Raw genomic sequence first — 26,048 nt, forward strand, 5'->3', positions numbered from 1 at the left:
GTATTGTTTCTAATTTATTTGATTTAGTTTTTAAATATAGCTAGTATATGCACCTGCTTTGCTTAGTGTTCTAAAAAACAAGCTTTTTTTTGAAATAAAGTTTTCAAAGCTCTTGGGTTTCCTTTGCAGCTAGCATGAACCAAGTTTGTTTGTTAGATCCTGAGCATACTTGGTTTTGATCCGTTTGATTCAAAATCTAGCTTAGGTTCGTTATTTCTGTTCAAGTTCACCCACAAAAACCGATATAAACACATCCCTCGTAGTACACATTAAGGACAAAGAAACGAACATTTATATATGTGAATCAGTACATAGGAGAGAAGAATTTTAATGGAGATTTTAAAGATAATCAAATTACAATGAGAGGTTAGAAATGAATTTCCAATGGGTTATTACAAGGGTTCTTCAATTAGTGAGATTAGTTACCAAAATTCAAAAGGAACTCATTCCAACAACAATCCCAAACTAAATGGATATCAGGGAAAGGAGGGAAGTACAGTCCTGAGATGCACAAGCTTGTTCTAGGATACAGATATATCAACAGATGGCTTCTTCAATTTACAAAGTCGCCATGAATTATGTACATTTACAAAAGGACTAATTATAAAGATATATTAGTACATTACCTTGTTAGTAAAAAAAAAAAAATCAGTTTCTCGGATGTTTCAAACTAGGCTCAGCATCAGTTGTATCTGAGGTACCGCATCGTTTTAGGTAACCATCAAGTGTTTTCTGCTTCATAGGGCTACAAGTAGGCGAGCCGTGTAGTGTTTTCTGCTTCTGAGGGCTAGAAGTAGGCGATCTGTGTGAGCTAAGTATTTTCTGCTTTGCAGGGCTAGAGCTTGGTAGGTTGCATGAAACTTCCATGGTATTCTCTTGTCCGTCAAGAACCTAATTTGTCCATAAAAAAATACAAGTCCAGATTTCATTTTAGCAACAAGAAGCAAAGAGTGCTACAAATAGACATGCGATTGGCAAAAAAATTAAACCTGTCCAAGATTTTCTAGTTTGCTCTGAACAACGTCCCTTCAATATAGAAACAAAAAAAAAAAAAAAAAAAAAAAAAGTACTACATTAGTTAGCATCATCATCTTTTGATCATTTAATAACTCTACTAAACTCAAGACACAGATTATAATGCAAGCCACATCATACCAGATAATATCATCAACAGTATCATTTGCTAGAAGGTAATATACGTTGACCGAAGAGACCTAGCAGGAATGGGAGAAAAAGCCATGATTAAGAGGTTTTGGCTAGCTCTAAAAGTATTTAAATGATATAAGCCAATAATAACTGAATATTGACTATTATAGGAAATGTGAGACTGGTTGAATACAGACAATTAAAAAAAAAAAAAAACTCTTCTACTCTGCTAATTAGTTACCTGGCCGATTCTATGAGCACGATCTTCAGCTTGTATCAAGTCACCAGGGGTCCAAGATAACTCAGCAAAGATAACTGTGCTAGCTGCTGTTAGAGTTAAACCAACACCTCCAGCTTTAATTGACAGCTGACAGAGAAAAACAAGAAAATAAATCTTAGAAGTAAGCCTTAAAAATAAAAAATTAAAAAAATAATTAAAAAAAGGTAAAGAGTTGTCATACAACTGCAGCCTTGATTGCTTCATTTTCCTGAAATTCTGTAACCAAAGATTGTCTTGATGCCGCTGGTGTACCACCATCAATGCGGATGCAGCCAACCTTTTTCTTCTGGAAGTTCAATAATGAATCAAGAACATGTCAAAACCTTTTTCCTCCGTTTCCTATTATCTACAACTTTAGAGCTTGACACGGACTCCAAGTCAAAATTTCCTAATGGTAATTAATAATGTTAAGGGTATGTAATTAAGGGTAGGAGAGAGAGTGAGGAAGGCTAATTAACCCAAGCCACTTTTAACTAAACCACCATCTTCTCACCCACCCCACCACCGTCGCTGGCGTACCACCACTGAGACTCACCCACACTGCTTTGACCACCACTGAGACTCACCCACACTGCTTTGACCACCACTGAGACCCACCTTCACCACCACCTTCACCACCATATTCACTCCTAAATCCACCATAACCACCCCAAAAAATCATCCCAAACCCACGAAATCACCCCACCCTCTGCAAGAAACTCAATGACAACCAGAAACCCATCCCGACCGCCAATGGACAATGGTACCACTGTACCACTCTTTGAAAAAATCCCCACAAAAAAAATGAAAGATTCAGCCAAAAAAAATATGAATCACAATTACTTTCTTCATTTCAGATCTAAATTCCTCAAGATCAACGCCATCACTGTATTCGAGGTGAAATCCGTGGAAGATGGAGTCATGATGGGTAGTCAATTGCACCGGAGTAAGGTCGTCGGAGGCGGCACCGAAGTTGGTTTGATTTTTCGACAATGAAAGATCTAATAGTTGATGAGCAGATCTAAAGGAGAAGAGAGAAAGATGGTGAAAGATGAATATTTTGATGAATTTGGGGAATTGATTACAAAAGTTGACGTAGATGAACTTAGCTGAATGAAGGGTTGAATAAAATTGGGTGAAAATGCTTAGTTTAATTAAGTTAGATTATTACATTAACAGGTTTTGTTTAAATGTTACAATTCAAATTAAGAAATTCTAAGTAAGGGTAGTATAGGTTGCACATAATGTGAAGCATCCATATTTAGACAATTTAGTAAAAGTTGCAAATAATAAGAAACGGAGGTAGTAAGTATATAGCACCTACGGAGTACATAATAATAGTCTGACCAATAGGAGAATAAAAAAGGAGCTCAGTGGTAGAGCCTACCCCCCCTCCTCAGAATGAGGTCTTGTGGTTTTATTTCTATTAGAAATCCTCCTGGCTCCAAGGGGTGGGTCATATAGGCCAATGAATTTGATGAATTACGAAAAACAGGAGTTAAGATTTACCTGTAAAAACTGGTGTATTGCCTCAATCATAGGCTGATGGTGTGCAAATATTAGAAATTTACATCCAGCCTGGCTCAATTAATCCAAAAGGAAAATATGTAAGCAATATGAAAGAATCAATACAAAACCTAGCTTACCCAAAATATGACAAAGGATAAGAGATCGAGAAAATTAAAAGAAAAGGACTACAACGAAACTCTTGAAATATGGCCAAAGGGAATAAAAAACCACAAGCTGATAGCTTCATGAAAGAGTAAGATAAAACAAACTGAAGAATAACACATCTTTTTATTTTTTGTGTAAATAGAAGTAAAATGACAAGCAGAAACCACCTTTCAAAGTTGCAAGCCAGCATGCGAGTGCTAATGTAGCAGAATGATTGCTAATATATCTGTTCTATTCTTGAATTAATCCAGCATGCGAGTGCTAATGTAGCAGAATGATTATATATCTTAAGTGCTTTTCCAATAACCATGGCAGGCATATAACATAGCCTCCTCTATATGCCAGACATTCCCCTTACTAAGTTCAATTGTATGGAATTAGTAAACACACTCAAACAAAAAAAATTGAATAATAGACTATAAATATAATAAAACGAATATGTAATTAGGTTGCAGCAAATTCTAGCCCCTTTGTTTGCTTGATTATAAATTTATTTACTTCATGAGTAAATTTAGTATGCTGTCATTTATTTGTCTCCCTTATATTGCAAACTTCATGTTTTTCTTATAGTTGACGTGAATTAAAGCAAGTTCTGCTGCAGATATCTTTCTAAACCCAAGACAGCTTGCTTAGATCTCCAATATTTTAAAAATGCTAATCAACTAAATATTTTTGTAGGGATATTTGTTTAACCAAGCTTAAGCTGATGGTTGAAGCCCAAAAATATGTTTTATACTCTATCACAGCCCCCTTACATTAGAGCTCTTTGGACTTGAAATGTGAATGCAGCATGGACCCTTCGCATACCCAACGCGAGATATTGGATAAGATTTGAACACATAACCTTTGTGTAATGTTGGCTCTAAGACCATGTTAAAAGGACAATTTCAACCAAAAGCTTAAGCTTTTTGACAAAGTATAAAACATATTCTTGGGCTTCAACCATCAGCTTTCAGGAATATGTTTTATACTCTACCACTTAAACCTGAACAAAGTTACAAAGATATGGTTATTTAGGCTTTTTTTGTTACTCAAAAGATATATAAATTGTATTTGATCTTAACTTGTTCAGGAAATATGTTTAAAATATAGTTGCCATATAGCCTCATTATAATGAGAATCTTTTCCACAAAAATTAAAAAAGAGTCCAAAGTTCTTTAGTAAAATCACACAGAGTGCCAAAATAAATAAATTTAGAGTAATCCTGTAAATAAAAATATATTGATTTTCCTGATCCTTGTTTCCCTCCTTTAATTTATTCTTATTTCGATAATGAACTCACCTCAATGACTGTTCCCAGATATTCCTTAACTGCTGGGATCTTTGCTTCCGCAGAATCAGTATATATCTGTAGAATAGCAAGGTTAGATAGAAAAACATAGAGTTACTTTACATAGTAAAAGATGCAGCTAAATGTGACCATGTTCATGAATCCTAGTAGGAATAAAGCAAAAAATGTACCTTATTAATCAAACCCTTTTGAGTAAATTTGAGACTCTCTTGTTCATCCTTGGAACTGCTAGCTTTAATCCTGTCTTTCACCACCCCCAGCTATAAGAAAAGATATGAAAGTATGCAGTGTTCAGAGTATTGGAATTTCTCACTTGATTGCAAAGCATTAAACAGAGTAAGTGGTAAAAACAATGTAAACTAGGGTCCTTGGTAAGGGTACTTTTTTTCTTTTTTTTTTTGGGGGTGGGGGGGATGGCACAAGGCTCCAGAGGAGTCCTTGAGCATTTGATGTAATATACAACACTAACAAATTTTAAAATTTTTTGCAACAAATATCTGAATCAACAATAAAAAAAATCACTCGCATTGCTAATTCACACCATGAAATGATGCATTACCTCAAGAAACAATGCCTTAATTTGTCTCAAGTCTTTTTCAGCCAGATCCAGAAAGACCTAATAATCACCATGCAAGGTCCTTCAGTCATTTACAAGTAAATTGAAGATAATTTATTATATCAGAGTCCAATAAAAGGATACATAAGATATTGCTGAATTATAGTTCAGCATGTAAAATTCATTCACCAGTACCAAATTTAACCCCTCTTCTATACTTCATATAATTATTGAGTACTTTTCATTTTTCTTCCTGATTACAGGAGGGGGTGCTCCTTAGACCTTATCATGCCACGATTGCCAGTAAAAAGAGAACAAAAAATTTCCACATGATGAGTTCACATAGCAAATTAAAAAAAAAAAAAAAAAAAAAAAAAAAAAAAAAAAAAAATTAACTTTGGCAAAGAACAATCTCAAGCACGGGAAAATCTTAACAAGTCTATAACATTAGACTTAGTCAAGGTAAAGAGTAAAGCCAAAATAAGTCTTCATAAGCAATCCATCAAAAGGATTTTTTGAACACATAATAAGTTAATAACTAATGAAATGGGCAAAAACTATCAGAAACCAGAAGGCATCAGCAGCACTGCAGCAGTGTGGTGCAGGCTAGACAGCAGCATTACCTGCTGCCTACGTTTTACAGGAAGCTCGTAAAGAACATCCTTCTTCAGTCTGCGTATCATGAGTGTTGCTTTCATTAAATTGTGCAATTCTTCATGGTTACTTGAACCTTGGTATAATCCAAATACTCCCTGAAAATCAAGGACAAATTTACATGGCTCATCAAAGTTAACAAATTCGGATGCTGAAGCATGTGTAAAGCAAACAAAAGAATCACTTACACCCCTGCAATATCGGTTGCCATAATCATGGACATTCTCGTAAACACTAGGATAGAGGGCTTCTAGCTGTATCCAAAATAAATAAAAAATAAATTATAAAACTAAGATAATAAAATAACCAATAAAAAAAACTCAATAGAACAAGAAAAGAGCCAAATTAAGGTCAAGTATCAAGCATGGGTAGATAGAGAATCACCTGCTTAAATAGCTCGATAGGCCTTGACAGAGCAGGAGTTCCACTAAGCAAAATTGCATACTGTGCTTTCTGAAATTGAACAGAGAAGTTTCACAGGTCAAAACAGTAGAAAGAGAACACGAGCAGGGAGTAATATGCAGCTCTTCTAGTAAATTGATTTAAAGGGAAGAAATAGACCCCTATAACTGGGAGAGAGGCAGTTGTCCTCTTTGCTTGAGCATTCTTCAAATAATGTGACTCGTCTGCAATGACAACCTGCATAAATACATAAATTCCAGAGGTGCTTTCTTTATTATTTATTTATTGAATTTTTATAATAAGGTAAATTCATTAACCACAGATAAAGAAAGAACATCAATGGCAAGGGTAGCAGCAAGCTTTAAATGTCCCCAATTCCCATCAATGATTTATTCTTGCAGCCTTGCAGGCTGAGGGAAGAGAGGGAGCTAAGAAACCAATACCAGATATAATGAGCAAAAGTGAGACTCGCAATCACTAGTACACTCAAATGCATTGTGCAATACATAGTCTTTGTATTTATAGTGCTAAAACCCTTTAAAAAAAACTACTTAAATATGTACAGTAACTAGCTTTCCCTTAACAATGTCACATGCAAATTTTCTCCCAAACTACAAAACATTCCTAAAAAAGTAAATTAAGAGGTCTACGCATGCCCAGAAATAAGCTTAGGAAGGATTTTGATCTCCAAGAAACTTCTTTACGAAACCCTAATCAATTAACTCCAGAAAACTAGATTTTTATCTGCCAAAACTTTCCCAAAGCTACTAAAATAGATTTTCCTGAAACATCAAGAAATATCAAGCAATACCCTGTTGTGTTGATTAAATAAATTTGTAGGTTAATTTGCGCTGTCAAAAATAACACTGAAAGCGACTGGTTTTTCATGCCTGCTCTCTTGGTTCATGGCTTTACTATGCCCATGCTCCAGCAACACCATGCTCATTGATTGCAAAACAGTAAAAAATAAAAAAAATAAATAATAAAAAATAAAAAAGGAAGAAGAAGACTATGCAAAATAAACCAAAACTGCCAACACATATTAAAAACTACTGTAAAAACCACCACCTTTAACAAAGTTTTGTACACATGTGCATCAAAATATAGTCCCCACATGCAAGCTTTTTTGTAAGAAGGCGTGAGTGGGGAGGATAGGGGATTACTATGAAATTAAGGCACCATGAATCATATTTCAACATACGCAAAAAAACAGATATATTCACCTTAAACTCTGATGCCATAAGAGTCCCCTGTAGCTTGGGAACAGAGTCATAGGAAACAATATTGAACAAACCATCAAGACGAGCACTCGAGCAGTCCCCTTGGCTGTGGACACCACTGAAAACCCCCCTCTATTTGATCCCGAACATTGAGATAATAACACCTGGATATTATTCGAGTCAGATCCCAAAACAAAGAGGCACACATTTTCCCATCCCCAACAAGGATAATTACAAACAACAACAGGCAACCAAAGAGCAGTCAAAATCTGATGAAAAAATGCAAGCTTCTTGAGATGACGTAATATAACATGAAACAATAGGATGATGTAGGTATACATAAATAAACAAGAAAAATTCACCTTCTTAACCAAATCAGAAACAAATATGCAAATTTAGAAAGCAATACACACATATACGTCCATACAGACATGGAGAACAAGAAGTCTTCAATCAAACAAAAGAAATTCATTTTATCTTGACCAAAACATAAATTAGAGTATGGAAGTTTAGGTATCATTGATGCCTTCTATTCCTATAGGGAAGCCTCTTCCTCTCACTCTCATTCACGGAGAGGTTGGAGGGGTGGGATAACATCCATGAAGATAGCAGTATTGTCCCTTTTTTTGAAAAATTGTCTTCTGAGCCTCTGAGCAGGAGAGTGTAGGGCTGGTTTTGTAAGAATTAGAGTCAACATGTCCCCAGTTGAAACTTATGTAAAATACCCCCACCCCCCAATCTGCAAAAATTGGCAAGCCAATACATTGTTTCAAAATGCAAGGGCAAAATGATTCCCACAACAAGTGAAGCCTAAATAACATTTGAGACATGGTGAAGCTTATTCCACACTTTAGCTCTCCTGATATTACAGGCCAACACTGCATAACTTTTGAGATGTGATTATTCACAAAAGCCTCTTTTGAGAGTTTGACATGTGATTATTCAATGTAAAAGAAAAGAACGAAAAACCCAAACATCAACTCATAGAATAATCAAGAAACCAGCTGCAGGATACCCTACCTCCCTCACCAACAAAAAGTAGGACACTTAAACAAGAAAATTTAGAAAAGTATATAAAGTATACATACAACAATATCTGACGGAGGAATCTTCAGCCATTCATGTATCATCTGCCAATAAGAAGAAACACAGTAGAAAAAAGGATCTCAGTTCTGAGTTCGCCTACATTAGGCTATTGCAGCTATCTTATGATATAGTTGGATATACTGCAAAGTGAGAACAGGCCATTGCAGTAAGACTACCATACACAAATGAAAATTCTGTTAATATGTCATAGCTGCCACAGAGAAAAGTTATTGCTTTTAAACAGAGATCCAGTTGTTATAATATGGATTAATACATTCATAAATACAGTAGCTACAGCAGTTGTAGTTAAGCTCTATGTATGTTACTATGTTATAATATGCTATTATAGTTTGATGAAGACACAAATGTATCTGCAGTGCAATACACTTTTCAGTTAAGACGAAAACACCGATGGTAGTACTCACAGAAGCCCAATGCAAACGCAAAGAAGACGGTGTAAGCACCAAAACAGGCCACGCTTCACGGACACATAAGGCTACAGCAATTGCCTGCAGATGGCATCCAGACATTGATATTTTGAATAATTAGCAACCACTTAACTCTATATTTTTGCAACTTTAACACAGCTTGGAAGCTCACTTTCAAACAATAAAAGGGAAAACAGTACCATGAGGTAATCAAAGGAGAGTTCCCACCCATAACAAAAATGAAACATGTATAACTGAAGTAAACACTAAAGAAGCACATATATATATAATTACAAGCCTCCAAAGTTCACACACAAATTAAATGAAACCTCCAATTACCTGTAAAGTCTTACCCAGACCCATCTCATCTGCTATAAGAGCCCGACCTCCCCGCTGCAACACAAACCTGATAAATAATAACATAACGAATCAGAAATCAGCTCCTTACTACAGGAGTACAGGGTCTACAGCAGGTCTAAATTAGGAGCAAGAAACTTGACTAAAAAATAGAAAGACAGCAAAGCTGTTTTAAAATTATAATTAGAAAAAGGTGCTTCTTTAAGCAGTACTACAAGGACAGAAATCTTCATAGATTCACACAGAGCATTATCAGAGTCATCTACAGTGTGCAGGTACCTGACGCCCTCCCGCTGAAATGGTAGAAGCTTCGTTTCTATATAGCTTGGAATATTGTCATATCGATCTTGCAAAGTAGAAGATTAAGTATATTATTATTAATGCGCACTAAATAACACCCCAAACATGAGCTATAAGATAAAGAATGTCTTTCCAGTGCATAGACAGATAAAAGACAAATCCACAGAGATTTTCTCATTCTCTACTCTCGAAATCAGCAAAGCAGTAATATACCTTAAGCCATCATCTTATGCACAATTACCCAGTTCCTAGAACAAGAGAGGAAAACTAACCAGATATAAAAATCATTAATTTTCTTCAAATTAGGGGCAAGACCGGCAACCTTTGTCCTCCCTACTAAATGAGAAGACGATAGACAAACACAATCACAAACATTCTACAAAGAGGCTACAATGGCACCCACACAAATATGTTGAAATATGTTAATCCTCATGCAATTACATGAAACAATGATCGTTATACTAATGCACCAAGTAATCTTGTACCATTGGGCAGAAGTGACCAAGTAACCTTTTACAATGGTTGGCTATAATGTATTTGAAAAGATTAAACCCATTCATATTTCTAGGAAAAGACACATGGACCCTCCTTCAATGAAAGATTATCTTAATTTTAAAACTCACTAGGCACCAAACCATGCAATGGCTTTTCTCCCTTAATACTGTAAGTTACTTTCTTTCAACAAAGAGGAAAATATATTATAGGCTATGATGTTATGTCAAATTATCAACAAAGTTAATCATTGCTGGCCATATCAACCAGAAACCGGTGAACATTGGTTTTGAATCTCAATTTTGTTTGGTAGTTGTGCTAAATATTTGGGAAGTACGGCATCATGAAAGACACATGGACCCTCCTTCAATGAGAGATTATCTTGGTTCAACCGCATCATGCTCTTCATGCAAGGCTCACTATTCTTTTTCTATTTATATTTAGCTGTACACTTTAAGAATCTGGATAGTTCTCCTATGGTGATTAGTTGATGTAGCTAAACTTATGCTTCTATCATCTCTCCAATTAAGTATGCTTCTCACCAGAGAGAGCACAAAGAGTTCAACCTTTCACAACACAATGCCAATCAAGATTCACCTTGAAGATCCGTAGCAGCTGTTGCAGCAGTTATAGCTCTCCGAACTAAGGGGTCAAGATTTTCCACCTAGAAGTCACAACACGAAAGTGCATCAAAAATTAGCTCATTCTCGCCTATCTATAGCATTTCTTAATAGATATCCAAATTGTGAAAGAAACATACTTCATACTTTGTTAATGGACACCCAACCTAAGGGAATAAACAATGAAAAAATAATGACTTATATAAGCCAGAAACAAAAAGAACCATGAGACCAACAGTCCAGTACAGTTCGAACATTGTAACAGCCACTAGATGTATCAGACATAGAGGAAATGCTTCACCTCAATTTTCAACCCTGGAGTTTCCCTAAGAATGTCTTCAGCAGTTGACAAAGAAGACAGTGGAATTATCCAAAGCCTGCCATTTCAGCACCATATCATAGAGCAAGTAAAACCTCTAAAGAAGAAGAGAAAGACAGTGAAACACATGAAGAAGAAGAAGAGAAAACCTCTCTTTTGCATTCCAGGTAGCTTTAGGAATCTTCTTGACAGCATTTATAAGAACCTTGTGAGCAATAGCAGTGTCAGATACAACCTTGAGAATGAAGCAAATAGCCAGGACAAATTATGGCCAGCATACCTGGTTATACGGAAACCTGATAGCTATATTCCCACTAGCGTGAAGAAAGAGCTTGACAGAATGCTTTGGTTCCTCCTTTGAAGAGTCATCTAATCAGACATCAAGAATTAAAGCAACGTTGAGGTACGCTCTTAAGCCGTTAAAATGCTCATATATACTGTAGATTAAACAGCTTGTGTTGTGACGTAAAACAGCCATAATTTTCATGAAATTCCACTTCCAGCAAGCCACAGCCACATTATGAGTGTAATTTAGGCCATATGTACTCTTTGTACTTTATTGATTTGCATAATTCTGCTGCACTGAGCTATTATTAACCTTGTAGTAGCCATAGAACTTGAACTCTGAACCTTAAAGCATTGCTATTGTTTTTTTCAGGTTTCAGCCCATGCAAATCATCAAAAGTGAAAATGTGCTTGAGAACCAAAATAGAATTAGCATGGACGAATAATTTATAGCAACTCACCAGCTGTTTTTGGTGCAACGGACGATGGCAAGACTCTAGACCCTGAAGGACCATCCGCCTGGATATCAGAAGATTGACACTAACGCATTATATCTTATGCAACAAATAGGGTGAAACTAGCAGTAATAAAGCACAATAGTAGGATTTTAAATACTAACTATCCTACCCTTTTTCATTCTTCTTCTCCGCCTTATATTTATATGAATAAAGAGGAATTATCATCCGGTAGCATAGACCTTTTCTTATATTTCCACCACACATTGTAAGAAAAATGAAAAGTGGAATCATCACCTGGTAGCATCAAACTTAACTATAAGCATCCTCAGCTTTTTACCACCAAACCACTACTATTCTATTCTATTCTATTAGACATGCATCAACACTATTCCCTTTTTCAAATGATTCAAACTCAAATTTCAGGCCCATAGCATACTCTACAACAATTTCTCAAGTCATTCTAGATTACAATGCTTTCCTTCCCAGCAATCTTAAAATATTTTGAGACATTATAGGTTCTCCCTTCCCTCGTCTTATAATCTGTCCCTTATTTTTATTGCATCTGTATTAATTATATCCAAGCATCCAGGTCAAAAGTTTATCTCAGTATAAACAACAAAATTATGTATTATTCCCTTTCCCAATGTTCTATTCTGGTACTCAACTCAAGTCTTCTCATTTCATAATCCTCTCTACTTACTTGTGTACAATACTAATTCTAGTTTAGCTTAATGGGAACATTTTACATTTGTAAAATACATATATACATATTTGACAACGAAAGCTGTATTACTATTCAGTCTGTCATGAACACAACGGATAGAGACTAACATATGCTAGCACACAATTCACACCTTCCCTTCTCCAAGAGTCTAATATTGATGAAAAAGCCCCGTCAAAGATGACTGATGGATGACTGATGACATCTCTACCAGATCCAATTTTCTGTTCTATGAAGCATCTATCTAATCATATCGATACTCTTTCAACAAATACAATGATTTTTTTTTTTAAGGGTCAAAGAACCTCAATCACTACACGAATTTCATTGATGTCATTGAGGCATCCAAACACCTATTTTCACTATGTGCTACAATTTTGCTTCTTCCAGAAAAATTTTCAAGAGATAGCTCATCATGATATTCCACCAAGGTTAGGAAGCTTTACAAGGAGGTTCATTAGTATAGAAGTTCCTATAAGTATGATGCACTCTGGTGATATGACAAAAATATCTAATTCTATTTCTATAAGCAGTCCTAAACAGCTAAACTTAGTCATTGAACCTGATGCATCATTTTCACCTGGTTATGGATCACAACATTCAATTGCTCTTTCATAGATCAACTGACATGTCATCTTTGCCTAAACTTATTGGCCATTTTTTATTGACCCTATTCTGAATTTATCTAGATGGAAATTGAGCTAGATAGCCCTTATATGAAATACTTCATATTAATTTCAAAAATATTACTCTTTCAATCTCCCCTCTATATTTCTATATACTATAATGGGAAAATGGGACATCCAAAAATTTCCTCCTACTCTCTAGTAACTACTTTTGATTCCCAACACCATCTGATGTGAACACCACCAATTTTTCCTCTATACATCATAACAACCCTTTTTTGCTCACAATCTCTCTCTACTCTTAATCCATTTGAATAATTTTTAATTCATATTCAACCACTTTTTGGCCCACACCCCAACTAGATTTACTCGTATGCGTGAAATTCAAGTAATTTCAAGCAACTATATAGCATTCAAGAGAATTAATTTTAAACAACAAAGGTACACCTTATTGATAAAAGCATAACTATTGAACCTCCGAATCTCTCTTAAAGCGTTGTAAAAAAACAAAGTTACAAAAAAAAAAAATTAAATAAATAAAAAAAAACACTCTTATAGGAAACCCCAGAGGTCACAAAGATTTAGCATCTTGCCACACAAATTCAATTTGAGATATGGCATAACAAAGTTGCCAAAGCCTTAATAACTTTTTTCAAAGCATCGAATTGCTTTCCAATCATCAGAATCACTAAATAACAACTTTTTAAGAACTATTGTTATGATGCTATTCAAATTTTTACTTGCTACTAGGTTTCGCTCCATCCCGACTATGCTTAAAAACCAATTACTCCATATATGATTTACATACTAGTGTATTCTCTTTCACAAATACATGCACCTATATAATCCTTTCAAATAATAAACATACTACTAAAATTTCGACAACCCAAAACAACCCTTATTCAAACAGTATTGTTATGAATCTCCTCAGTCAATCAACAAGTACAATCAAATGGGACAAACAAAAAGGAACAGAAGGAGTAATTGCTATAAATTTACACGTAACACTCACTAAAAGTAAGTAACATAACTCTCATGAGCTTAAGCGCAATAATCTCTCCAATATCTTGACTTCACTCATCTCCTCTAAGCAGAAAATCCAATTACAAACCAAAAAAAAATCAAAGAAAATTACAAAATTCAAGGTAATTCAGCAAATTTAATCTAATTTTATTTTCCATGCTAGCAACATTCAAAATTTCAACGAAATTCAGTACACCCTCAAACACCCATTACCCAAAAAAAAAAAAAACAAGGAAATTCAGCAAATTTAAACTAAATTTTTTTCATGCTATCAACATTCAAAATTTCAACAAAAATCAGTAGAATTAAACCCTTAAAACACCCATTACCCCAAAACATTACAAGAAACTGAGGAATAAACCAATTACCTGAGTTAGAACCCTCGAAGAATCCTTGAATGTCTGAGTAGAAGAAGAGGGTAGAGTATTTCGTAATGGCGGATGCTGCAAATTGGTGCCGGAAACGCAAGGAGTCGTCGTTGTCGTAGTCGTTGATGCAAAATAAGTAGTAGAATTGGAATTGGAGTTTTGACGAAGAGCAATTTGACGAAGAGCGTCTTTTTCGAGGGATTCGAGTTGTTCTGCACTCAAATCCCATTCGTCTAACTCCATTTTTACACTTTCTCGCACTATCTTCTGAAGTTCTGCTGCTGCTGGTGTTGAGTTGTTGTTTATGGTATGTTCATTTGAGTGTGCAATTCAAATGAAGAGTGTTTAAAAGAAGGAGCGCTTTCAACTGCGACGTCTCTTTCTTCTTTTGTCATTTCTAAAGTGTTAAATGCTTTGCTACTAAGGAAGTGGCAAATGAGGGTGAGGGATAGCTCAAGTGGTTACAGGCTTACAGCTCCTCTCCCGATTTTAAGAGATTTTGGGATCAATTCTCATCACTCGCCCTTGTGGCTCGCGAGTACACTCTATAATAAAGATAACCTTGAATTAAAAGTAAAAGTGTGTATGATGCACCCAATTTGTTCTAAGTTTCTAACTAAAAAACATATAACGAAGTCTGATACTCACATGGGATTTGAAGTAACTTCTAATTTTAAGTAACCTTTAATTTCAAGTAGTCCATAATTTCAAGTAATCCATATTATTAGTAACCCCTAATTTCAAGTAGTAATCCCTAATTTCAGGTAACCCATATTATAAGTAACCCATAAATTCAGATAACCCATGTTCTAGTAACTCCTAATTTCAAGTAACCCATTTTATAACATACCCAAAACAAAAGACAATAACAAATAAGCCATATTATAAGTAACCCCTAATTTCAAGTACTCCAACCCATATTATAAATTTCTCCTAATTTCAAGTACCCAATACTATGATCATTGCATGTGGTCGGGGTTACTCAGTCGGGGGTTATTTGAGGGGTTCTGTCGGGGATTACTTGATCAGGGGTTACTTGCTGAGTTACTTGTGGGGTTACTCGGTTAAGTGGAAAACTAAAATTCATGCCACAAACACATGAGAAGTTAATTACCAAACCCCTCTCAGTCAATAAAAATTAACAGGATGTTTATTTCCACATTGCAAACCAAACAAGTTTAGGAAAATTTTTCACTGGGTAAATAGCTTTACATGAAATGCAATTTTCTACGAAAATTTAATTCTTACGTCAACCAAAAGAGGCCTTTGTTTATGATTTAGTGATAAGAAGAATATGGTCGTGTGAGAATTTGTTAGTTTCATATATCGAATTTTATACTGTTACTAATACATAATTAAATACTTACATTATTAATAAATACAACTAAATGAAAATGTATCAACTAGATATGAAACAAATATTTCGGAGTTTGGAGTATATACTCGGAGCTCAGAGTTATAGATGTCAATTACCGACCCGATCAGAAAACTTGTATGGACATTATTATTGAGTGTTAGGCCCTATTCTCTTTACCTTAAAAAAATAATATTAAGTAAAAATAATTTCAGTAAAAATAAGTTCAGTTCAGTAAAATTACTTCAGTTTAGTAAAAATAATTTCATTTCGTGAAAATAAGTTCAGTTCAGTAAAATTCAGTTTTCTTAAAGAAGAATTATTATAGAAAATTAGTAAAAATAATTTTAGTTCAATAAAATTAAATTAAGTTCAGCAAAAATAATTTCAATTTCAGTAAAAATAATTTCAGTTCATCTAGATTAAGGTGAAGAATACATAGCCTTACACAAATTTAAAATAAACTCGACCCAATTTTATCAAATCTTACCCAAACACCTGAATGGCTGAATCCGACCCTAATACCCGAATCGACACCTCTACTCGAGGTATCGGAGTATTGGACTATTGGTAGTCATTTTGACCGGTTGCACTATCTAATTTGCGTTAAACCAGTTAACTGACAATCTTCTTCATTGCGAAACCCTTGAAACAGACAAACACAGCCATTCTCTTCCATTCAACAGCTTGAACCCAGGTATTTCATCTATATTCTTCCACTTTCTCTAGTTTCAGTGCTTGCCCCTCCATTTATTACTTCTATACTATTGCTTGATTGCCGTTATTCTTCAATTTCAGAGAAAAACAACAAAGAAGGCTTATATTGTTACTCAAAAGTTAGTTTATGCATTAAGTGATATGTTTTTATAGACCCGAAATTGATTAGACATTTCATGAATTTCCCTCAATTTGCATGTTAGAATATTGCTGAATTCATGAATACTTTGTTAGATTAGAAATGTTTTTTTTTTTTTGGGGTATGTTTCTGTATATTTTTGGAAGATGGGATTTTTCCTAATACCATAGTATGCTTTAATTGCAATGTGGTAGATATTATAGATTTAGAGTGTTGCCAAACGTCCCAAATGCCAATGGAGTAATTCAGGTCCTAGGATTTGAGTTTTGGGAAATTGGGGGTGCAAATTAATTCTTAAACTCGTTGAATGTATGCGAAAAATAGCATAAGACTGGATTCAAGCTGCCAAAATTTTTGTATACCTTACTTCTGCTCATTGTCTTGGCTTAGTGCTTACCAAGTTTCATCAAGATGCCAACAAAAACGGGGGAGAACTCCGATAATGCAGTGGAGCTATTCCTTAAAATAGGATTGGATGAGAAAGTGGCTCATAATACGATTGCCAACAACAAGGTTACCAGTAATCTGTTGGCCGTGATTCATGAGGTAGTAACTATTTCTTGTACACTTGTTTCCGTTGCATATGTCAATATGTCTTTTTTTTTTTTTTTTTCTTTTTCTTACTGTCTCTCTGGGATATCAGGCTGGTGTTACAGATGGTTGCGACCGGACTACTGGAAATCTCCTGTACACGGTGAGTCACCTAACTTTAAAGGAGGATGACATATAGTTCAAGTTATTGAATATACCCTGCCTGGAGATTGGTCTTTCGTTGTTGTCCCCATGTATGTTGAATTGAAGAAATTTGCTTTGTTTAACGTTGATTGAAAATGTTTTGGAGCTTACTTATGTATTTTTGTGGAAAAGTTCCTGTCAAAATTTCCCTTGGCTTGCTTACTATATATAGAGTCATCTGTCCCCTGCTTGAGATACAATGATATCAATCATCTCTCCCTTTCTTCATGCATTTAAATGACAGGTTGCTACGAAGTTTCCTGCCAATGCCCTTGTGCATCGGCCAACCCTCTGCGAGTATGTTGTTTCTTCAAAGGTTAGCTATGGATATCTTAAATTTTATTGCTTGTGTTTAACTAATAGTATTGGGATGATGGCTACACGAATATCTTTATTTATTAGATAATATTGTCAGTTTATTATTTAGCGGTGATGTTTGTAAATAAAGTTAATTTTATTACTGTTATGTTCTTGTAAAGCCTTCTCTTTCCCAAATGATATATTTTTGCAGTTGAATTCTTGTAGGTTAAGACGCCTGCTCAATTAGAAGCTGCTTTCTCATTTTTCATGAGTGTGGGTCCTGCAGAATTCAGCTTAAGTGACTTTGAGAAAAATTGCGGAGTTGGTAAATAGCTCATCTTGATTGGTTGACTTAAATTTTTAAATAGATGGATTTAAAATTATAATAGGTATGTATGTGTGTTTGATATTATCTCCATATATTGATAAGGTATTGAGGTTTCTAATGAAGAGATAGAGCATACTGTTGGTGAAATCTTTGAAGAGCTTAAAACAACAATTTTGGAGCAACGATATAAAACAAATGGTTAGTATCTCATTTTGTAATGATTTTATGGTTAATATACTCATTTGCTCAATATCTAATGTGTAAGTATAAAGAATTGCTGTGTTAGGAATTGATAGGGATAATGAATCATTATTTCATTAATGCTTCTTGCATTTTTTTAGGCTCTTAGCTTCTGTTGTCAACATGTCATAGCTAGTTTTGAGTATAAGTTTCTGAAAAAACCATTTTGTCAAACAATCTTCTTTGACAAAGTCATGTCATGTTAGGTTAGCCAGTAGCTACTAATACTTCATTCTTTTGTTTTTTCAGTTGGTGACTTGTTTAGACGTGTCAGAGAGAGACAGCCATGGGCTGATCCAAAGATTGTTAAGGTATTTTTGAACTTAACATGGAAGATTGACGTATTTATAAGCTCACTTAAACAAGTGAATTATATGTATGCATTTATTTAAAAAAACAATCATGGTTTCATATGTTGCAGCAAGTGGTAGATACAAAGCTTCGTGAGTTACTTGGTGAAAGGACTGCAGCAGATGATGAAAAGCCAGTAAAAAAGAAGAAGGAAAAGCCTGCAAAGGCTGAGGTTGGTTTTCTGAGAGATATAGGTCTTTTTTTCTTTTCTAATTTTACCGTGCTGTCTTACCCTGCTCTTCTGTCTTGCATAGGAAAAAGCTGTTGTTGCTGCTGCAGCTCCGCCATCTGAAGAAGAACTTAACCCATTTTCTATCTTTCCATCACCAGAAGAAAATCTTAAGGTGTTTTTGGAGTATTTTATATCCGTTGCTCTTTTAAAATGTTATTGTTATACATTTAAGTAATTTTGTGTTTTCATTTATGCGCAAGTGATGATACGTATTCTTCCCTACTTATTATGTTTCAATGTGTAGTATTTGAAGGGGCTTATGTGCATACCATTTCTCACCACCTATTCAAGTTTCTCATGCATAAGAATCTCTACCTGATAGCATTTTAAGTCTAGAGTGTATCTATAATGCTGAATCTCAACTATTTTCATTAGTGATTCATTAGTTATTATTTATTAATAATAACAGCAAATGTTAAACATTCACAATTTTTTTTTTAAAATTTTTTTTTAAATTAAAAAAATAAAATTTATTTATTGATTGGGTCAGTTTAGTCAAATGCATGGACTTTTCTCTCTAGCAAATGACTGTGCTGAAGTGAAGTAAAAAGAGATGAAATCATAGCTTATTTTGGAGAATATGCCAAGGATTTTCTTTTCCTTTGTGTGACATTGTACTATTTTAAAGCAGTGACCTTGTCTCTCTCATTCCTGGCCTTCTTTCTGTTGGTCTGCTTATCTTTCAAGATCTTTGATCTCAAGCCTTAAATTGCTTGCTGTATCTGCAAGGAATTGATAAGGTAATATTTATGTTTTCAGGTGCACACTGAAGTATTTTATAGCGATGGTTCTGTTTTAAGAGCTTGCAATACCAAGGAAATTCTTGCCAAACACTTAAAAGTAACCGGGGGAAAAGTTCTTACCCGCTTTCCACCTGAGCCGAACGGGTACCTTCACATTGGTCATGCCAAGGTAGCTTGCAACTTGATGCTGTCAATTAATCCTGAAACTTTTGTTAAATAAAGAATAATTTTTAATCTCTTATTGTTATAGGCAATGTTTGTTGATTTTGGATTGGCAAAGGATAGAGGTGGACACTGCTATTTGAGGTGGAAAACTTTTTCACTTGACACTTTTGTGATAATATGTGTTTGGTTCATAATCTGCTATGCTGCAGTAATTTTAAATGTATCCCTTTTCTAACTTTATATGGATTTCATTAACTTCTTTGGCTGGCAATGTTTATGGTCTACTTCATAGCTGCATGTTTGTCAATGCGTGCTGTTTGTCTTATGTATCATTCTTTTCATTATTTGAGGTTTATGGACATGATAACTCTTTTGTGCTGTATAGTGTACTAGGAAAGTTTGAGCACTTTGTATAACCGTTTGTGGGTCCAGAGAAAAGCTTGATCTTTGGGATTATTGGACTTTGTATTGTGAGTTCTGATACACCTAAGGTGTACTTTAGGTATGACGATACAAATCCTGAGGCTGAAAAGAAAGAGTATATTGATCATATTGAAGAGATAGTCAAGTGGATGGGATGGGAGCCATTCAAGGTAAAGTATTCTGACCATACAGACGATACAGTTGAATAAGTTGATTTCTTTACAGAGCAAACCAACAAGACTAGGAATCTTACTGCCTACTTAACCTTTGCAGAAAACTTATACCAGTGACTATTTTCAAGATCTCTATGAACTAGCTGTTGAACTTATAAGAAGAGGTCATGCTTACGTTGACCATCAGGTTTGCAATTATATCCTCTGTCTTTGCGTTAGTATTTTCTTCATGAATACTTATTGGTATTTTCTGTATGCATACTTGTTCACTTTTTTTTTATTCTTACACTCACTCACCATATCAAACTCAATCACCTATTGCATTAATTTGTGTTCAAATAGCAAGAACAGAGGTAGTATCTATTAGTTACTTTTGGTAACAACATGACAAAGTTATTTCCTTACGAAGTGTTTGGATTGCAGACTGCTGATGAAGTAAAGGAGTACAGAGAAAAAAATTTAAATAGTCCTTGGAGAGATAGACCAGTAGAAGAATCATTAAAACTTTTTGAGGAAATGAGAAGGGGAATGATTGAGGAAGGAAAAGCAACACTAAGAATGAAGCAAGATATGCAAAATGACAATTGTAATATGTATGATCTTATTGCATATCGTATCAAGGCAAGTGCTATGTAGTTTTTGTACATATACCTGACTAATTGTTACTTGATTTTTTGTGTTAAATAATATTCCCCCAACCTACCTTCTGTGTTTGATTCGTTAATTTTTTTCTTATGGGGTTTGTGCAGTTTACTCCTCATCCTAAAGCAGGAGATAAGTGGTGTATTTACCCTAGCTACGATTTTGCACACTGCGTTGTAGATTCTCTTGAGAATGTAACTCATTCGGTAGGTATTTTTTTAAATACTTATATGCTCTCTTTCTCTCTCTCTCTCTCTCTCTCTCTCTCTCTCTCTCTCTCTCTCTCTGGCTATTTACTTTTAGTATACCGACGAAGTGTTATCTACTTAAGAACTTGTGGTTCATCCCCCTTTCTGGACTAGCTTGTTGAGTTGTTTATTGTCAATACATTTGCTTGACTAGTGGATCGTATAGTAGTATTTGTTGGAATTATTTGTTGGAATTGTATTTCTGTAATTTGTAATTTAGAATTTGCTAGAGAATATTTTGCTTCGATAAAGTCAAAGATAGTTTGCTCATGCTAACAATTATGATGGTCATGGACCATTATGTGTCCCTCTTTACCCTACGTCCCTACCAGCTATCATCGATTCATTATTCTTTCTCTTGAGAGGCCGTGTTTTTTATTAGAGTTTCTTCTACTGTTTTTAGGCTTTTAATGCAATTTAACTTTCAAAGGCCAATGCCAACTGGTCCAACATTGTCACCAGTCAGTCAGAGGTTATTGCTAGCTGATATAGTCTTATAGAGTCCAAGGCAAACTCTTCTAATCCTAACTACCTTTAATTCTCATTCATTCCGTGCTAGCATCAATCTATCGAAGTCTGTTGAGAGGACAGAGATGCAAAAAGCTTGATTTTAGCTGTCCTTATGTATCCTGATACCAATGTTAGCCTAAAAAATGACCATTGTAGGAACTCCTGAAACTGCCTTTAAGGTAGTTTGCCTGCTTGACGGAAAGAAGTAGGGTTCTTTGGTGCTGTTGAGTAGTTCGTTGACCTATGGGCCATGAGGTTAGCGACGAAGAAGCACATTATACCTAGGGATGTCTATGGGGTCCCATCCCCACCCGGTCCAGATTTGGCGGGTGGTGGGTCGGGGATGGGGATAAAAATTATATCTGCCATGGGTGATGGGGTGGGGGTGGATTTTAGGTTGTACCAGCCCCATCTAGCATTGCTCCACTCGCCCCACTTTGTACCTGCACCATGCCCGCATCAATATACTTTAGAAGAATAGAAGTATGTACTATCTAATATTTGTAAAAAAATATTAAGTAAAATATAGTGGTAAATACAATATTTCGTAATAGACTTATAGTGCAATAAGGAAAAACAATTGTGTAACGTTAACTTTGTTTGTAATTTTATAGTATGTAGTATTGTCTTATTTTGGAGGTGAGGATTAGTTGAGTCGTGGGGATTAGGTGGGTAGGTATGATTTTGGATTTGTACCCGCTGGGGTGAGGATGGGATGGATTTTGGACCCATTGCAGGGAGGGGGAGGGGGATGGGGATGGGAAGGCCAATATCTTCCCCACACCCCTGCCCTCCATGACATTCCCCATCATACCACTTAAGAGTATGCAGCTTCTTGGACTAAAGGGGATTGAAAAGCTAATAGTGGAAAAAGAACATAATGCTTGCTCTTGTTGCCCCAATATGAAGTTCGTGAGTTGCTGCTGTAGCTTCTTCCCTCTGTTCTCCCAAATATCACAAAAAGGCAAAAGGAGTGGTGTCCTTTCTTAATGTCACTCATTTACATAGCCAAATTTGTTGGAATACTGAAATATAAGAATAGATTTTCTGGTGAATGCACTTTTTTAAGTTAAAGCTAATCACCCATGTAAGGGCTATTAGGTTCAATCAAGATCTTAAGGCATGAATGTTTTTGTTTGAGTGAGCGTGGCTTGTCAAGTATGCCTTGAATCTGATCAAAGACTTCTTTGTTAGACAGGAAAATGTTAACTAACTCCATAATTTAATCATCATTTGATGAAATATCCAACCCAGAGCAATAATAGTTGCCCGTGGAGACTTATAAAGAAATTGTTCAAAAATTATGAATTCATGATGCGTTTGAAGTTTAAAACTTCATTTTCATGAAGACAAAAAATATTCCAATCAGTGGAGAAATCTTTGCAACTGATGGTTTCTTTCAATTAGGGCTTCTAAAGATGCTCATGGGTTCATGGATAAAAAAACCATAATCCCAGGTTTGTGGGCATTGTCTTCTCATGAAGAGCAGATTAACAGTGCAGGCAGACAATTTTAAAGTGGAAATATCTAGTCGTAATTGACAACATGTAAATTTAAGTTCTAAGGGAACTGTCCTGTTCAATACTTCTGAAAACCCAGCGTTTTCATCACATGTTACGGAATAGTAATTCTTTGATCATTTGACAGGATTGCTTTGACAGCTTAAAGTATGTAGTTTTAATGCAATATGGAATTTACCCTCTTCATTTAATTCATACCAGAACATAATATTGATCCTTATCTGTCTCTAATTTTATTATCTGAATCATATTGTTTCTACTTTCTTCAATTATTGATGCAGCTCTGCACACTGGAATTTGAGACACGCCGGGCTTCATATTACTGGTTATTGCATGCACTTGGCCTGTATATGCCTTATGTATGGGAGTACTCGCGGTTGAATGTGACGAACACTGTGATGTCAAAGAGAAAAGTAATATTCTCAATTTAGTAATTCCTAATAACTTCAATATGTAAAAAATCTCTGGGTTCAGCAACATGACTTAATTTGATATCAATGTGTTCTACAGCTTAATTGTCTTGTTACTGAGAAGTATGTTGATGGGTGGGATGATCCTCGATTGATGACACTTTCTGGTTTGCGCCGAAGGGGGGTGTCGCCAACAGCAATAAATGCCTTTGTTAGGGGTATAGGAATCACTAGAAGGTGAAACTTTTGCTGTTTCTTTGCATGCATTTGTTTTCCCCTAGGTCATTATGCTAAATTTCCCACTGATAGAAAATTTTGTTATTGCATACTAATACTTTGGCATTATTGGTCTCTCATATTATTGATTACTTTTTCTAAATAGCTGTGAGGGAAGTATAGTTCTTGGAATTGACAATGGAAGTGTACTGTCATTTGGGGACTTCTCTTTACAATGGGAGAGATAATTAGATAGAAGGTAGATATTGACTGTGTGTGTTATTTGACTCCCGTTTTCTTTTGCTGCAGTGATAGTAGTTTGATTCGTTTAGATCGCTTTGAATATCATGTCAGAGAAGAGCTAAATAAAACTGCGGCTCGTGCGATGGTGGTCCTGTATCCTTTGAAGGTCTGGAATATTTCCTTTAATCATTTCCCTAAGCCCAAGTATCCGTCTTGTGTATCTTATATGCTCTCCTAATTTTAGGTCGTTATCACCAATCTAGAAGCTGGTAAAGTTATTGACCTTGATGCTAAGAGGTGGCCAGATGCTCAATCCGACGACGCCTCAGCCTTGTACAAGGTTAGCACTAATTTTACTTCTGTATCCCTCCTGGATTTTATGCAAAAGAATGTTTAAATAAACGCAAGCAAAATCCAGCCTCTTTTAGCTGTTGCTTCAATTGTTGCTCTGTGTCCTTCAACACTTCTGTCATATTGTTGGGAGACTCCTGATTAATAGTGTGGGTGACTTTATCTCAGGTGCCATTTTCAAATGTTGTGTATATTGAAAAGTCTGATTTTCGGATGAAGGACTCGAAAGATTATTATGGCCTTGCTCCGGGGAAGTCTGTCTTGCTGAGGTAAGATTTGTAAAAAAGATCCTAAAGTTTTATTCCCTTGGAACTAAAAACTAATTAGTCAAATTCTATGCACAATATGCAGATATGGGTTTCCCATTAAGTGCACGGATGTAATAGTCGGTGATGACAATGAGACGGTTGTTGAAATTCGTGCGGAGTATGACCCTGAGAAGAAAATGAAACCAAAGGTTTGCTTTCTTTTTAATACTTACATAGTTACATCTTACATGTATGGGTATTTCCGTTCTAACAATTGGGGATTAATTTACTTTTTTTTTTCCTAGGGTGTCCTCCATTGGGTTGCTGAGCCTTCTCCGGGTGTTGATCCACTTAAAGTAGAAGTCAGGCTGTTTGACAGACTTTTCTCTTCTGAGGTAGTTAGAGTTGGAACTTTTTTTTCCTTTACAATAAATATCCAGTAATAATCAATTAATTAATCCTTTTCTAATTTTTGATGTTCAGAATCCTGCTGAGCTTGATGATTGGCTTGGTGATTTAAACCCCAACTCAAAAGTTGTCATACCCGAGGCGTATGCAGTTCCTCCACTCCGGAATGCTGTACTCAGTGACAGATTTCAGTTTGAACGTTTAGGTATGTTAATTGACTTCCCAATTGCCCAATTCTAGCTCAAACATTGTACTTATAATAATGATTACGTTGTAAAAGTATTATTTTTTTGTTCATGATCTCATTAATAGTTATCTGTCAAAAAACTCTCGTTGCAAAAAGTAGTCGACTCCTCCAAAGCAATACTTTTCTTGCAGTATCTGATAGTTTTCTTTTGCCATTTTCGGTTTAGGTTACTTTGCTGTAGACAAGGACTCTACTCCGGAGAAACTGGTATTTAATCGCACAGTCACATTAAGAGACAGCTATGCCAAGGGTGGGAAGTAGACAACAGGTGACTGGCCTGGTCAAGAGAGTGTTTCTTTACGTTGGTATCGGAGGAGACTGAGACCTGTAGTCTGTAGATAATGCTATGTGAGTAAAGCAAAATGTTGTCTAACAGTATTAGATTTCACTATTTGTGTTACAAGAGATATTCGATCTGCAAACATGCATCAGAATTTTTGATTAAATTATGTTCAGACTTTCATCATCAAAATTTTGGAACTTGTGAGAATAATACATGAAAAATCAACCTGTGACAATTTTCTTGCAAGATCAAATTATTGTGCCTCATTCTTCTCTCTATTTGTATTAGAAGTGTTGATGTTTCGTTTGCCATTATAGTTCTAAGACCTAATTTTCAAACTTCATCAATATATGCTGTCAAAATAGACTCTTTGTAATTCAATGTTTCATTTGAATACATGACTTTAACACAAGTAACCCGGCCTAAACTAAATTGATTTGAATACACCATAATACAATATGACCATCAAATGTTTTCACGAACAATATTCAAATCAAATGACTCATCACCTAACGTTTCCTGAATTGAACCGGAACC

At 35.3% G+C, this 26,048-nt stretch overlaps 1 protein-coding gene and 1 pseudogene across 2 annotated transcripts; one reads left to right on the forward strand and one right to left on the reverse strand.

Annotated features, from left to right (window-relative positions):
- Positions 1-190: 190 nt before the first annotated feature.
- LOC145608215 (uncharacterized) lies at positions 191-14,614 on the reverse strand (annotated as a pseudogene). The gene is made up of 24 exons (XR_014105754.1): positions 14,286-14,614; positions 11,551-11,608; positions 11,085-11,173; positions 10,954-11,009; positions 10,787-10,862; positions 10,463-10,529; positions 9,353-9,419; positions 9,056-9,122; positions 8,714-8,797; positions 8,291-8,332; positions 7,206-7,366; positions 6,142-6,219; positions 5,965-6,033; positions 5,769-5,834; positions 5,550-5,678; positions 4,930-4,986; positions 4,541-4,630; positions 4,362-4,427; positions 2,915-2,983; positions 1,608-1,712; positions 1,388-1,513; positions 1,156-1,214; positions 990-1,026; positions 191-891 (listed from the first exon to the last, which is right to left on the reverse strand). The product of XR_014105754.1 is annotated as an uncharacterized LOC145608215 (transcript).
- A 1,602-nt stretch (positions 14,615-16,216) lies between these two features.
- LOC145609750 (glutamine--tRNA ligase-like) lies at positions 16,217-25,771 on the forward strand. Its single transcript, XM_081665218.1, has 24 exons — positions 16,217-16,336; positions 16,886-17,041; positions 17,139-17,189; positions 17,475-17,546; positions 17,756-17,855; positions 17,961-18,056; positions 18,348-18,409; positions 18,520-18,621; positions 18,704-18,793; positions 19,441-19,593; positions 19,675-19,730; positions 20,092-20,182; positions 20,286-20,372; positions 20,609-20,806; positions 20,935-21,033; positions 23,387-23,518; positions 23,616-23,752; positions 24,041-24,140; positions 24,219-24,314; positions 24,494-24,594; positions 24,677-24,782; positions 24,879-24,968; positions 25,057-25,186; positions 25,395-25,771. Exons 2-24 carry the CDS (start codon positions 16,907-16,909, stop codon positions 25,487-25,489), a joined length of 2,379 nt encoding a protein of 792 aa, XP_081521344.1. The 5' UTR covers positions 16,217-16,336; positions 16,886-16,906; the 3' UTR covers positions 25,490-25,771.
- Positions 25,772-26,048: the final 277 nt, after the last annotated feature.

This window comes from Chenopodium album, chromosome 23, assembly GCF_948465745.1.
Source record: "Chenopodium album chromosome 23, dcCheAlbu1.1, whole genome shotgun sequence".
Classification (NCBI taxonomy): domain Eukaryota; kingdom Viridiplantae; phylum Streptophyta; class Magnoliopsida; order Caryophyllales; family Amaranthaceae; genus Chenopodium; species Chenopodium album.

Coding starts and splice junctions, on each gene's coding strand:
- LOC145609750 (XM_081665218.1), top strand. CDS start 16,907: ATGCCAACAAAAACGGGGGAGAACTCCGATAATGCAGTGGAGCTATTC. Junction 20,183..20,285: donor TGGGATGGGAGCCATTCAAG/GTAAAGTATTCT, acceptor TAACCTTTGCAG/AAAACTTATACCAGTGACTA. Junction 23,753..24,040: donor GGTATAGGAATCACTAGAAG/GTGAAACTTTTG, acceptor CTTTTGCTGCAG/TGATAGTAGTTTGATTCGTT.